The sequence below is a fragment of the Pectinophora gossypiella genome, chromosome 1 (assembly GCF_024362695.1).
Source record: "Pectinophora gossypiella chromosome 1, ilPecGoss1.1, whole genome shotgun sequence".
Lineage (NCBI taxonomy): Eukaryota > Metazoa > Arthropoda > Insecta > Lepidoptera > Gelechiidae > Pectinophora > Pectinophora gossypiella.
The window spans coordinates 5,876,235-5,892,468 of record NC_065404.1 but is presented as its reverse complement, the minus strand read 5'-3'; the positions used below and the strand labels follow the sequence as shown (position 1 = coordinate 5,892,468).

Here is a 16,234-nt window from a genome sequence, read left to right as displayed (position 1 = left end):
GTTCCGCCACGGTTTCTCCAACTAATAGTCGACTGTCGCTAGGGGCGAGAGATACTCGCTCCCGTCCAATTTCTACGCCCCCATGTCTAAGACACTACTCAAAGTACATTGTACTAGCGTTTTATTGGACACCATTTATGGAAATTTACTGCTACGATAATACAGTCTCATCATATTTCCACACCATATGAATACCAGTCGACACATCACATATATAGTATAAAAAGGACTTACAAGAGGTAGCTGACTCACCTTCTCCAGGTCCTCGCCTTTTTGCCTCCCTGGGCTGCAGTTTTTAACTAGCCGTCAATTTGCTAACGACTGACAGTTGGCGCCAAAAAGACTCACCTTCTAAGTGGAAATATTTTTACATGGCAACTCGCGCTGTGCGCGACACTCCCGGCAGCAAGGAGAGTTATTGCAGCAGGGTGAAGAGATGCTTGGTCCACTCCAGGATCTTCTCCCGGGCTCGCACAGCAGCACCTCGTTTCTCTCTTCCTCTTGTGTCCATGGGGACATCAACAGGAGCAACCACCCCTGCTCGATCATCAACTGACGTACTTGGCTCACTGATCATCTCATATTTTTTGCTTATGTTATCGCCCCCCATAAGGTGATAGTCACTGCTTTGAATTTCATCCGAATTTACGTCGGAGGCATGTACGGGACTGTTTACGCTGCTTACTTGTTCGATCACGTCAGGTACCGGAGCTTCATATCTATTTTTAGATTCCAAATTTGCTTCCGGCTCTGGTTTATCACCTTCCTCACTATCAGCCTCAAGAGGATAAAGATGACCGATAGACCTGGTAAAAATAGAGTCGTCGACTATGACTTTAGCGACTCTACATTCGCCATCAGCGCCCTTGATCAACTCTACGATTTTACCAACTTTCCAGTTATCTCTGTTCTTACTGTTTTCCTTTAACTGAACATAGTCTCCATGGTGAGGTACTCGCTGTGATTTAATTCTAGGCTGCTTCGGATCCTGGCGATATCTCTCCCTTAGGCTTGCTAGGTATTGATTTACAAACATAAGTTTGAATTCCTCTAGGATCTTAAGGCCTCTTTTCCAGCTTGTAATTAGGTCGACCTTCAGTTGCGTGCCAGTAGCCGGTATTTCCACGGCAGCTGAATCTACGGTCAAGCATTTACCGAAGCTTAAGAAGTCAGAAGGGCTCAGTATATGTTCTAACTCAGGTCCAACTTTCGTTAAAGGTCTTGCATTTACCACATTTTCCACCTCTTTGATGATAGTGAGCAGTTGACTATCATTGAGTAAATGTTTGTCTAATGTACGCTTCAGACAGTGTTTCACTAAGCCCACCATGCGTTCATAAAATCCTCCATGCCATGGAGCAAGCTGAGGGATGAATTTCCACTCGATACAATTCTTGATGCAAAATGGTTGTTTCATTACTTCACTGGTTAGCCTGAAATAGGTGGCGTTGTCCGAGTATATTTTCTTCGGCGTGTTTCTGGCTGCTGCGAACCGCCTAATGGCTAGAAGACATTCTTCTGCTGTTAGGTCTTTGACCACCTCTAAATGGATGGCTCGCACTGTCAAGCAGGTAAATAAGGCCACCCATCTTTTCACCTTGTTGTTCGAGGAGTCCAGTACATACAACGGGCCAAAGTAGTCTACACCGGTATATGTAAAGGGAGTATTGTACGTCACCCTTTCCGCAGGCAGTGGTGGTGCAGGTGGAAGGTTGTAAGGCCCACCTCCATGTTTTATGCATCTTGAACATTGTTTAATGACCTTCAACACCTGGGCCTTCCCTTGTGGTATCCAATATTTCTTTCGAAGAATGCTGAGTGTGTGAGGGGCTCCAACGTGATAATTACTTTCATGAGCTTCCTTGATTATCATCCTCGTGAGCTCTGCGTCTTTAGGCAAAAGTATGGGATGCTTCATGTCATAGCTCCACGTTGTATTACCCATTCGACCCCTTGTTCTAAGTATACCATCAACATCCACAAATAATTCCAAGTTTCTGACTAAATGAGTCCTTTTTCCCTCTAACTCTTCAGCAAAACATTCACTTTGCAATTTTTTAATTTTTGACATGAGTTCATTTGTTGCCTCAACTTCTTGTGGTGGTGCATCTAGTTCAGTCAAGTCCTGGTTGGGTTGTTCTTGTTCAGAGCTTTTCGTTGTATCTATTATTTGCTCACCTGGACTCTGAACTAGACCCTCCCCAACAGAGAGAAGAGTGTTGTGATGGCTGTCATAAAGACGGTCTTTAGGCCAGTAGCTTTCGTCTAACTTCAAGAACTCTGGGCCATTGAACCACAACTCCTTTTTGTGTTCCCAGTTTTCCGGTCGCGTAGCGAGATCAGCAGGGTTCGATTTGGTATTTATATAGTACCATACTGCTTCTGGTAAATTCTTTTTGACCTCCTCGACTCTATTTGACACAAACGGTGGGAGCAGTTTATCTGACCGCATCCAGCTAAGTACGACAAGGCTGTCTGTCCATAAAAATTCCTTATGTATGTGTACGCCTATGTTTACCTTTACATACTTCAACAACCTGCTCGTAATCAAGAACCCAAGTAGCTCCAGTCTTGGAATATTCACACACTTTTCTTTCTTGTCTTTACTTTGTGCCACATGCGACTTCGCCATCACGAAAGATACTGAACTTCCTCCTATTCTTATGACTTTCAAGTACACTACCGCAGCAAACGAATCTTTTGATGCATCTGAAAATCCATGTAGTTCATATATCGCGGATGCGTCTGATGGTATAGCTCCGAGATGTCTAGAAACTTTTACCGTCGTGATGTCCTTGAGCTTGACCAGGATTTGCTTCAGTGATTGTGTAATATCTTCAGGTAATATGCTGTCCCATTTACATTTTTGCTCACAAATCTTCTGAAAGAGTAATTTCATGGGAAGCACAAGTGGACACACGAACCCACATGGATCATAGATTCTGGCTAAAGCTCGTAAAACTTTCCTTTTTGTATCTATTGAGTCTTGAGTCAGGTGGCTCTCAGTCCAGTTTAATTTTAGCTTGTCACTGTCTATGTCCCATGCTAGACCAAGAACTTTCACTTCCATCGACTGATTGTATTGATGTATAGATGGAGTAGATTCTAAAAACTCTTTGCTGTTTGAAGTCCAGTCCCTGATGTTCATCGATAGCTGATTGAAAGAAGTTCTTACTTTTTCGTAGATCTCCATGGCCTCCTCCAGTGTGTCGGCTCCTGTGACCAAATTATCCACATAACATTTATCAGCCACTGACCTTATTATCTCGTCATCTGATTGAATCATGTGGTGTTTTATTGTGGCTGTGAGTAGGAAAGGGCTTCCTATTATTCCGAAGGGTATTCTACAGAACCGAAAGCATACCAGGTTATCGCCAGTTGGTTCTTCATTCGCATCTTTTACCCACAGAAATCGTGTGACATCCCTGTCATCTTTATGCAATCCCACTTGTAAGAAAGCCTTTTCTACGTCAGCAGTAATGCCTATCTTCCTGGTTCGAAATTTGAGAAGAAGTGCTGTTAGATCTTCTAGCATATAAGGACCACTATATAGACACTCATTTAAGCTTTTGTGTCCAGGTATTTTTGCTGATGCATCATAAACAATTCTTCCTCGTTTGCCCTTTTGCCTTATTATGTGATGTGGCAGATAGTGCACAGACCGGTTCGTGTCACCATTATCAAATGATGGTACAGCTTCTATAATTCCCAGATCTAATTGCTCTTTCAAGATATTGTTGTATTCCCTCAGGGAGTCTTCGTCTAGCCTTCTCATAAGACTCTTCAGTCTCCCCAAAGCCAAGCCAAAATTTGATGGCAAGTCTGGTGGATATTGGATCCTAGGCCATTTGACCTCATATCTACCATTTTTATATTGCACTGTCTCATTAAACTTTTGTACAGCTTCTTCATGACGAGTGGCTTTTGGAGAGTCCGTAATCCCAATATTTTCCAGCGACCATAAGAATCGGATGTCAATATTCCTTAACGGCAAGTCCGGCTCAGTGAAGTATGGGCAACTGGGTGTGTGACACTGACAGTAAGTATTTATAGACAAAATATTATCATTATCATATGAACTGACATTTCCGGAAAGAACATATCCAAAGTCGGTATCTATCAGATATAAATTCTCAGACATCTTGATTTTTCTTTCCCGCATGAATGAACTATAGAAGTCATTACCGATGAGAAGGTCTATGCCCTCACCAGCTGATTCATCATCTGCAAATATATCAACTCGACTATCATTGACTGTAGCTATTGGAACCCGATCTGTGATGTGAGGCACTATGTTTACATTTATCTTTTGACTTATCCCTCGTTTGGTGTCTACTATTATTTCAGAAGATGGGCTAGATGTCTCATGAGGGGTTGATGCTCCAAAGGTATATATCAGCAAGAGATCAGTATTGACGGTTTGCAGCTTAAGTACATCTGCAAGTTTCTTTGTCACATAACTTCTTTGGCTGCCACTGTCTAGAAGAATCCTGCCGACCTTGCTGCTACCTTCTACATCATTAGTGCCTCTGATCTTTGCCACTGCTGTCTGTAAAAATGTAAAACCATTAGCAACTTGACATGAAGTGTTAACATTATCGGCACCAGACAGAGTTTGATCACCTTTTATTTCCGGGCACAGCATTTGGAAATGAGGTCCTTTACAACGGAAACAACTTATCTTGCGTTTGCAATCTACTGTTCACTTATGGTTTCGCCGTAAACATTTTAAACAACGTCCTTGTAATTTCCTTTTTCGGGCTTCCACGGTATTAACTCGTTTACAGTCAGCACTGACATGGTTCGAAAGTTGACAAAAGAGGCAAGGCCTTTTGGATTTTTTCGCCTTATGTCCATAGTTGATAGGTTGTCCCTTTCTCTTGTGTTGATTCATGAGAAATTCAGTTTTTTGTTTTGGCATAGTATTCTCTGCACGTACATGTAGAGCTTCGGTAGTGGAGCCAGGATTGTTAAATGAGACCTGAGAATCTGCCAGCACCGCAACAGATTTTTCCATGGCAGTAATAATCTTGTGCAAACCAGCCCTGATGTCAGTCATTGAATTGTCAGTGCCAATAAGATGTAGTTCATGGACCACACGGTCAGGAAACTTCCGCAATACCATAGCTCGAAGATGATTTCCGTTTGATGGCTCTCCCAGTGTTTCTAGTACTCTAATGTTTCTTTCAATCTCATTGAGGGTTGTCCGACAACTTTTACTATCATCTGTGGCCCTTTTAAGATTGCACAACTCCGTGTAGTGAGCATCTACAATGGTATCCTTAGATCCGAATCTTCTTTGAAGAGCCTCAATGGCAATAGTGTAATTCTCATTCGAAGTTGACAGACCGGAGACAGCCTCCAATGCCTCCCCCGTTAGACAACTGAGCAGATATGACAACTTATCAGCTTCCCCAATATTTCTATCATGAATATTTGCACGAAAACGGTCCCAAAACTCTGTCCACTTCAGCTTGTCCCCAGAAAATATCGGAAGCTGGAGCTTAGGTAGCCTGGCAGTAGTCAGGGAGTCAGTCGCCGTATCGTTAGTCACTGCTTCCTGCTCCATCGTTATTTGCAATGAGTGATCGAGCAGTGTGGCAAGGCCTTCCGCCTCTATTTGCGTTAATAATGCGGTATCCACCACTTCAACGTTGTGAATAGACGATTTTTCGGTGTAAGTTTTAATTTCAGCATCTAAAGTTGATATCAAACTAAGAAGCTGCCTTTTTATAACGGATGCTTCCGCCACATTTAAATTGCCGGCGTCGTACTTTTCCTTTGCGGGGTCATAAACCGATCGCAAAGCCTCTCTTCGCAGATTTATTCTCCGTAACAAAATGTCTTCCATTTTGAATTTCTGAAATTAGTATGATCTAAAGTTACTAATGCAGTGATTGCTATTTCACTTTGTACTAACTTCGTACATAATACGTGACAATTAAAAGTATAAATTCCAATAGGCGCTAATTGCCATTGGTTCTAATAAGATCGTTATCATGACAATTAAGTAAATAAGTTTTTGTTACAATGACAATTGCAACCACGAGTTTTCGATGAATAATCTCGATTCGATAGGAACGCGTGGGAACATAGCAAAATTCGTGGTAAGTATGTATTATTTCAGCGTTCTTGTAATGGTTTCCAATACTAGTAGAAATGTTAACGTCCGACATATTATAGCCGGGTGCTACTGTATTTATTATTTGTATATTAAGAACACTTAACACAAATATTAATTCCTATTATTAGAAGTATTTAGGTACAAATCGTCCGGTTTACTTACTTGGTCTCGCGGTTTTGTTCCCTTTATCGGAGCCTTGATTCACTTTTCCCTTTGTTTGTATCGATGTCAACTAAAATAAATATAACGATTATGTTGATGATGTACAAATGCGGAAAAAATTGTCATAACTTTAAGGTAACCAACTGATAACGACGTGGTTCGCTGCGCGCGAAGCCAGCGGCTTTCTTGTTGGACCAAAAAATCTAATCACTTACCTGATATGCTTATTTTATTCCACGATTTTCAGATGAATCGTCCTTTTATATAGTTCAATGCTGAAATTCACCACTCAACACTCTCTATTTCCACAATACAATAAACAAACAAAGTAACTTCCAACAAAGTCAATGAAGGCACGCCGTCACCGTTGTGAAAATTTTTCCGGAAGCGGAAATATTTGCGAACGAGCAGGACTACCAAGCTAGCCAATCTAATCAACACAAAAAATAAATAAATTGACCATAGATAAATATTACGCCAAAATAATATTTATTTGTTTTACATAAATTACGTAAAAATATCAATTTACAATTTTTTATCTCACCACAGTAATATGAAATCCATTAGATTTTCCATGTCCTAGCTCCATTACAAATTAAATATTTCTATTTTTTAAACGTATACAACCATAGACTTTGATCTTATATTCTATAATGTATGAAAGCCGCTTTACACTGTCCGACCCGACGTAAAAGTCGCATAGTGTATGGGGGTGTTGGAACTATACCAGACATAGCCACCAACTCATAATAATAAAAAGGATAAATTTTAACAATTAATAATTAAAATAAAACACAAGGTTAACCAGCTTGATAAATGTTAAATATTCCTTTTATAACACAAAATAATGTATATTTCTCGGCAAGTCCAAGATGCGTAATACATTCTTCAATCATAATATACGGCCTGGTTTGATCACCCAGGGTGCTCAAAAAAGCCTAGTAAAATAGAATAACATTCATATCATATTTGGGATAATAACAATGATATATGATTATTATTACACTTTTCTACCGGAAAAGTGTACCTGATGCATATATGATCCCAGCATCTCCACCAAATTTGTCGCCCCCTTTTTAGATATTGATAATAGCCTTGGGTTCAAGTCTAAAAACGTTGGGTTGAGCAACAAAGTTAAAACTAGAGTAATTAGGTTATACCTTGCATTACATGGTATGGAATCATGAATCGACTGTTATTGCATTAACAAGATATTTACTCTCACATGTTTATTGCCATCGGTCAGGCCGGACAATACAGTCGACTCGCTCCGGTCTGAGTAATCGCATATACCCGGGTGCCTTACTAATGTGTTACAGGTGGCCTTGCCGCTAAGTCTCGCTCTTCCTGTTCACCCTAGATCACAAGCTTCTGGTCGTACAGCTAGCCTTGATCAATATCTGGCACCCGCCGGACAGGGGACCTTTGGTCCCCCGGGAACCTCCACCTTCCCCATAGTTCCGCCACGGTTTCTCCAACTAATAGTCGACTGTCGCTAGGGGCGAGAGATACTCGCTCCCGTCCAATTTCTACGCCCCCATGTCTAAGACACTACTCAAAGTACATTGTACTAGCGTTTTATTGGACACCATTTATGGAAATTTACTGCTACGATAATACAGTCTCATCATATTTCCACACCATATGAATACCAGTCGACACATCACATATATAGTATAAAAAGGACTTACAAGAGGTAGCTGACTCACCCTCTCCAGGTCCTCGCCTTTTTGCCTCCCTGGGCTGCAGTTTTTAACTAGCCGTCAATTTGCTAACGACTGACAGTTGGCGCCAAAAAGACTCACCTTCTAAGTGGAAATATTTTTACATGGCAACTCGCGCTGTGCGCGACACTAAGTATGTAAGCTGGATATGATGAACCTTATGGTGATAAGGGATCAGCCTATCGCCCATAACATTAGTCCAGCATGTTAGAGGACACAATCCCTCTGTCGGATTTTACGACATATCCGGGAAAACAAGCAGCTGAACGTGTTTTGTTTTTATTTGCTCCCAGAACAGCACAGTGCTTTGAGCGTTCGGCTCACGATCCCGGGTTCAAATCCCGGTGGGGAAATATCTCGAAAATCACTTTGTGATGCCTAGTTTGGTTAGGACATTACAGACTGATCACCTGATTGTCCGAAAGTAAGATGTTCCGTGCTTCGGAAGGCACGTTAATCCGTGGGTCGCGGTAACTGATGCAAGTTAGTAGTCGTTACATGAGCCATGTCAGGGGCCTTTGGCGGTTCAATAGTTGGTAATCCACCTCACAACGCACACGATAGAAGAAGATAGATTGTTTTAAGCAAGGTGATTTGTGTTAAGTATATTAAGATATTCATGGTCCTACAGATACCAACTAAATTTTAATGTAGTTCGACAGTTCTTAAAGTAGCTTTATCACTGTCTTATACACTTTGAGTAAGTGAGAGACGGCACTATTTTTAGAACTGTCAGACTAAAGTGAAATTAAGTTTGTTTCTCAGAATCGTCACCATTAGGCATTGCACTGGGTAGAGTCTTTCTAAAATCTAATGATACTCTAGGTACGTTAAATGAACGTTAAATATTATTTTTTCTTTATTTATTTTACTTTTCGTGGTATCTGATTAATAAATCCGGAACTGCGAATTGCGTAGTAATTTAAAATTCTTTCATCGAAAATGTGTTCAGGGCTCGTGCTCTGAAAAAAAAAAACTCTCAAATTAATTCAAAAAGTTATACACGGAAATGTGGTCTTAACTGAACGTTGTTTTGTTGTTCTCGTTGGGACAGGTAGCAGGTATTTATATTTTTTGTTTCCTGTTATGAACAGTGTTTAGAAAGAACGAGGCAAAAACTATTTTAAAACAGAATTTGCTTTACTTGGAACAGAATTCGATGATTGATTGATCGCCCAAAATGTGAAAGAAAGCCAAGTTCGCAGCTAAAGAGAAATCTGATTTAACTGAAAACCAGGTCCTTATGTGTGTATGTTATTTTTGTTACTCACTCTGACTTGGCAAGTATTAGGAGGTATATTAATTACGTATTTTATTTTGCTATCTCACCTGGAGAGTTGTTTTAAAATGTTAAAATCGGTGCTAATTTCAATTTTAACTACATAAGTAAGTGAAACTTGACAAGACGCAGTTTTGTGTAACAAAGACGACATACATACACGCGTAAGGACTTTGTTATCAACTAATTTATTTTTTATTAGCTACGAACTTGAGATGAGATATCATTACTTTTGTCAAGTCATAGATGCGATGTTTCGAAATTTATGCTTATTTTTTATAATGAGACAGTTTGTTTTTAATCTGCGTTAGTGTCATTGCGTATTCGATTTGTCTATCTAAAAAATGTATTATGTATGTATGTATTTTAGTATTTAATTTAATCGTTATATACAGTTTACCTTCCGTTCTGTAGAATTAATTGAAGTTGCTCCAAAATGGGATGTCTGTAGCATCTAAATAGACGCGGTACGGTTAAAAGGCCTTCACAATTTAGTCAGTAGGTCAATTGCCCAATTAGACTTACTCAAATAGGCTAATCGTCTACGGAAAATGTTTTTCATTCTAAATGACTTGGTATCATATAAGTGCAGGAAGTATAGGAGACTAGGCTTTTTAGTATCGGATGTAGTCCAAGGACAAATACGGATAAGTCCTTTCATAAAATTCTCATCTGTATTTTTAAAGACAAAAAATTGGCGCGTGTATTCGAGAAATATGGAAATGTATTGGAAAGTTTCCAATATGAATTAAATTAAAGATGACGTTCCCCGACCTTGGTATAATCTAAACAAATTATTGAAATATTGGATCGTTACTTTCCTTAGTTGTCAAATACTTTGTTTACATAATATGGAAGGTCCGAGGTAGGGCGGCGCGGCGCGCTACGCCGTAGCAGCGCTCGTGGCTTGCGGCAGTCTTGGTATAGCGGCCGCGTAGACCGCCCGCTAGGCCGTGCCGCCAGTTTGCTACGCGGCTACGAAATGTTGACGTGTTCGCTAGTGCTCTTGGCACTGTTTGCCTCGGCCCAAGGACGAGCGGTAAGAATGACTCCCCACTTTCCATTCTACTTCTATGTTTGCCGCATTTTTGTACGCTGAACTTTCATCCTTGTTTGAACCGAGTTTGTTTTCTTTGACGTAAATAGTTTATGCTCCGTAGTTTTCCCCAAACTTTTTATTTCAAGTAAAAAGTTGAATTTCATTTTATGAAATAAAACTTTAGCAAGTAGGTAATATTAAACAAAGGACATTTCTCATTACTTCCCCATTACATGCTTGAGTAGGTTTCTTGAGATGAACTCCAATGTTATTGTATTAAGAGCCCTCTTGTTGCGAGCTTGCTCTCTGTATAATGCAAACTAAGTTTTGTTTGCAATGTAAATGTGTATTCAAGATGTAACTTCGTGCTCCTTCCAATGTAAACATTTGTACTTAACGTTTATTTTGTACGAACCCGGTTTAGCCTGCGGTCTATTACTTTATCGTAGTTTATTTTAATTTACTTTTCCTCTGAAAAATGTCGTAAAAAAACCCATATTCCCGAAATGCGTGCGTGTGACCTAACCTATATTGGCCTGGTTTTACTTTCTTGGCTTAGTAGGTCAGATTGGTAGTCGATTCTGTAAAAAAAACCGGACCTGTCAAATCTTCAGGTTTTGTAAGCGGACCCTGTGAAAAGAGGAAAACCATATTTGTAATTTTTCGTACTTATATTTTTTTATCACGTTTACATACATGCATAAACTCACTGTCGTAATAGATAACATGGTTGACAGAGCCCGAATTACACATATATTTTTAAAATATTTATATTTTATTTTTAAAACACTCATAATTCCGAAAAGAGCGTGGCTCTTAAATTGATGATGATGACTCATAATTCTTACAAATGATAATTAAATGTGATATATATTTAGAAGTACTTATCCTATTTTTGTGATAGTACTCTAATAAAATAAAATAACTTTTAGACGTTTTGAATAAATCCGAAAAAAATAATAGAATATAATATTTCTTTATATACGGATAGCATAATGGAATATATGGGATATTAAATGGTATTGCAAAACAATAAACTTAATTCTTAGTTCGGTTGCTGACACTAACTTTAGAACACAACAAGTAAGTAACAAAAATACGTATCTAACAACACCACCAACATTACGAGCACGAGGTTAATTTCCATAATAATTCGTGCACAAAAAGTTAGTTGCAGTTGCCGAGTGTAATATTTGAGTATTGTTTACGGTGGAATTAAACATTCATTATACCTGCGCTACAGCGCCGTCATACATGTGCAACTAGTTACCTAACACAACACTGAAATACTTCACTCCACAGTAGTATTCTCGGTCGCCATCACGGTCGCGCCACCAACAAAATGTATATAGGGTGTTAAGTACTTGATATTAACTCAGCATCATGAGCCGAATCAACCTCGTCAGTATTTGTTATGATATCACTTATACCATGTACAAATACTTACAGGTAGCTATACGGGTATGTATGGGTGTTAGTAACATCGTAACGAAAACTTTGACGGATGATTCAGACCATGAATCTGAGTTCTATACTTTTGTATAGAATAGAAAATAATAATAAAAAAAGAATTTTGCGACGGAAAATTCCACTTGATATTAACTTAGAATCATGGTCTGAACTATCCCCCTCAGTACCCTTATTCCCTGTATAGTTGATATCAGCCGACACCTAGGCACGACAACCGCACCGCGCGCGGCGCGAATTATATCGAGCGCTTGGACCAATAAACGATACGAATGCTATCTACGTAGGTGGACATCAAACGGCTATTGGTCATTTATGCTGGTGAGGTATCGTTAGGACCAGGAGCATCCTGAGACGGAAAGCGTGAGTTTGTATTTAACTGCACTAAGATTTCTGAGTGAATATAAATTGAAGTTTTTGTTTACCGCTGGGCTAAAATAAGTCTTAGGGCAAAAAATAAATCGGATATAAGATTAATTAAATGCATTCTGTATCTGAATTACAATTCATCGTAGGTACCTATGTATAATGTTTACTGTAGCTGGGGTAAAGCATTCATTATACGTGCGCCGTCCGAGCATGGACCCCCGAGGGTGATTCCACGGTAACTGACATAAGACTACATCATGCATAGTTGACGGCGGTCACATCATTTACACTTATCATCGTCAACCAAGATTATTTACAGAGATAGTCTGTTATTTGTTTCTGTAATTTATTTGGTTATTGTAAAATATTAATACAGGATGTTAGTGACATAGCTAGGGTTATCATTGAGCCGCCAAAGGCCCCTGATATGGTTCACGTAACGATTACTCACTTACATCAGTAAGTAGTAACCGGGACCAACGGCTTAACGTGTCTTCCGAAGCACGGAACCCTGACACCAGAGTTCATGATGTTGGTATTCCACCTCACAACCCACACGATAAGAAGAAGAGTGACATCGTAACGTTTACTGAGGGGGATGATTCAGACCAAGATTCTGTGTTAATATCAAGTTAAATCCTTGAACATGTTGATGTATTTTAAAATTATTTTCAGTTATATACTTTTGCGACGGAATATTCCACTTGATATCAACTCAGAATCATGGTCTGAATCATAGCTCAGAGCTTTCGTTACGATGTTATTACCTATACTTATTTATAATATACCTAGACTTTGATTTGGGCTAATCGGTAAGAAAAGTTAAAGCTTTCAGATTGGATTTCAGATAGGCTTGGCTTGGTTGCAATTTGTTTTTTAATTATTTGTTCGCACATTCTTAAGGATCAAGAGCGTCAAAATCTTTTCTCTATGTTCGTCATAATTGTTATACGGCGTACCAATTGCCTGCACGTCGTCGTTTGTCGGTTGGAGACTCTTCTCTATGTACAAATTGATTTAAATTCACTGTACATTTACCGTAGTCGGAATTAAGTTTCAAGGGGCAGATAATGCGTTTATACTTCACTCTCAAGGATAATTTCACGGAATAACAGACAACGTTACTCTATGCAAGGTCTATGACACAACAACGCAATTTAAGTACTTACGAGTTGTTAGTGAGAGAAAGACATTTTTATAAAATTATAACTGGGCCTGGCCTGTTATGATAATGTGTGTGAATATGTAATAAATAAATAAATAAAAATAAATCTCTACAAATAACACGATCCCTTGAAAACGGGATAACGCTAGGGGTGATGATGATGTTAATGGATAATAATACGCTCAGAATTATGTATGAGCAGAAAAGATCATTCTAAGATGTTTTCTCATCCATAAGGACTCGTAAAATGATTAATTAGAAATTAGTGGGTTGCCTTTGTTTGTGTCATTTTTAGTAGGATCCATGGTAGATAGAGTTAAACACAACGGGTCGGCACCCGCTCATAATATGCCGCGGCCCGCGGCATATTACGGGTTGATCATTCGCACGCGGCACGATATAAGTATAAGTATGGCACGGATTTCGTCCAACAGATGTAACGAATGCTGTCTACGCAGCGTATATAAAACTAAAAATAATGGATTATAAAATATCTACGAAAAATATATAAGACGTATTGAATCTGATTCATTGAATATTACATTTTGTAATATTACTAGTAACATTTTCATCCAAAATAATAATTTGATACGGAATATTGTATTTAATATAAACGTTGATCACAATTATATCGCCAGCGAAGTTTCGGCACTGGTTCTACACTGCTAAAGTTGAATATGCCAACTTTAATTTATGATTTCAAAACTTTGCTAGTTATCACGTTATTTAAATATAAATTATATTGCTGTCAACTATACTAATTATAAATTGAACATGATTTAACAAAGTCGACGATTATGCCACATGCGCATGCGCGCTTACAGACTAAATGCAACTCGATCGACGACGTTATCGACAACTAGCAATGGCGGCAACGTCGTCCTGCTGTGCTGTGTATATGTAGTAGGTTAAAACACATAATAACGGGTTCTTACCGCGTTTAAAGTAGGGATATGAGACTCCCGATATTTCGACACTGTTGCAAGTGCCATGATCACGGGATGACTGATGAGATTGGAGTGGAGTAGGAAGAGAGGTGAGAATGGGAGGCAAGGATTGCGATACGGGAACCGCCTCAATACCATCCAGCATCGACTGGCGAAGGCAACTCGGACCATCCATGCCATGAGCCCGCACGTTTACAACAGGCTTCCGGAATCCATTAAAGAGGCTCCGAGCACGGCATCTTTCAAAGTCCAACTAAAACGATGGCTCGTCGAACAATCGTTCTATAGCTACGATGAATTTATAAATCGGAATTGATGGAATTATTATATTGTTAGTAATTACGATAAATATACATATTATTACTAATTTAATACCTATTGATTTCAGTACTTATTAATTTATTTATTGTTATTGATATTTTTTTATTTTTAAGACTATTGTCTAATGCATTCTGTATGACGTATAATGAATATTATGAATAAATGATTTGATTTGATTTGATTTGATCCGTGATCATGGCACTTGCAACAGTGTCGAAATATCGGGAGTCTCATATCCCTACTTTAAACGCGGTAAGAACCCGCTATGTGTTTTAATTATGATAATAACCGCGTAAACTTAAAACAATGTATTTGTAGTAGGTTGTTAAAATTCGAATTAAAAATAAACTTGCTTTGTATGTCAGTTGTGAAACTTTTAGAGAAAAGTTATCGTGGATGGATTACAGGACGTAGATTACTTATAAACTATATTTAGTATTATATTTACTGCTTATTTTGTAGGTGACTTTGTCCGCGTGGAATTTGGTTACTATAATATTAAGTCCGCCCTTGAAAAGTATTTATCCTTTATTCGGCACTATTTTTTTAGTGTCATCTGGGGTCAATAACCCTGAATCTCTTTTATTAAGACTGCAACAACTTAACTGGGTGACGCAGCCACTAGACGACGTCATTGTCAATAGAGTGTCGTTGGTCTGTAAGCGCCCTTAGAAAAGCATATAAATTACATTTTTAGTTTCGTATTTTCTCTTTTCCGATAGGAAGTATGTCTGTTTTACTTTAGGTGGTAATATAAAATCATAATAAGCCCAGTCAGCTGTGGTGTTTTACGTAATTTGCCGTCTCTGTGAGCGGATATTAGATATGACAGTATGGTAATAAGTTAATAAACTCATAATTTATAAATTCGTCTACGGTATAATAGCTCTTTTTAATTAGCATCGCTTTTTACTTATCATCTAATAATTGTTTTGGTACGTTTTGCCAACAGTGACTGAAAGCTCGAATAGGTAGTACTTTTTATTTCCCCAAGCAACCTTTATTTATTGTACCTACTTAGTTCGTATGTTTATAGGCCAGAGACGAAAATAATAGTTAAAATAACCTCACTGTCGCTTTTCGTTAGCAATTTATTCCAAGCTGTGTTTTAAAATTAAGCTATAAATCAATACGAAAGCACTTAGCATATTTGAGCGTATTCAAATATTATGAACGATTTTAAATTCAAACCAAATATTGCATGGTGCTTTTACCTGAGGCTTCGGAACCAGATCGTGTGGTGTATTTTCATAGTTGAACTACTATATGGTCTGCAATATAGGCTAGGCATATAGGGTATTTCCGCTGTGAAATATTTTTAACATTCGCGGTAAAATACAGAGGCCTGCTGTGTTGTGATGTAGGGTCTATATCCATCAGCATAATCGTTACCTACCTGGTGAAGTGTCCGGCTCACAATCCGAGGGTCCCGGGTTTGAATCCTGTTGGGGACATATCACTAAATCCCTAGTTTGACTAGGACATAACAGGCTACTTACCCAATCGTTTAAAAGCAAGATTATCTGTGCTTCGACACGTTATATCTCCTATACTTAAATGTTGCCTGGAAGAGATTGCTATTTAACAATAAGGTCATCCTATTGTACTCTTTCTATTTTTCTTTTGTTTTGTATTTT

General features: G+C 38.7%; 1 protein-coding gene across 1 annotated transcript in view; it reads left to right on the top strand.

Annotated features, from left to right (window-relative positions):
- Positions 1 to 10,221: 10,221 nt before the first annotated feature.
- LOC126376481 (uncharacterized) overlaps positions 10,222 to 16,234 on the top strand; it is a 61,338-nt gene continuing 55,325 nt past the window's right edge. Inside the window, exon 1 of the mRNA XM_050023923.1 lies at positions 10,222 to 10,328. Within this exon, the coding sequence (XP_049879880.1) occupies positions 10,272 to 10,328 (57 nt within the window). The 5' untranslated portion in view covers positions 10,222 to 10,271. The remainder of the gene's footprint in view (positions 10,329 to 16,234) is intronic.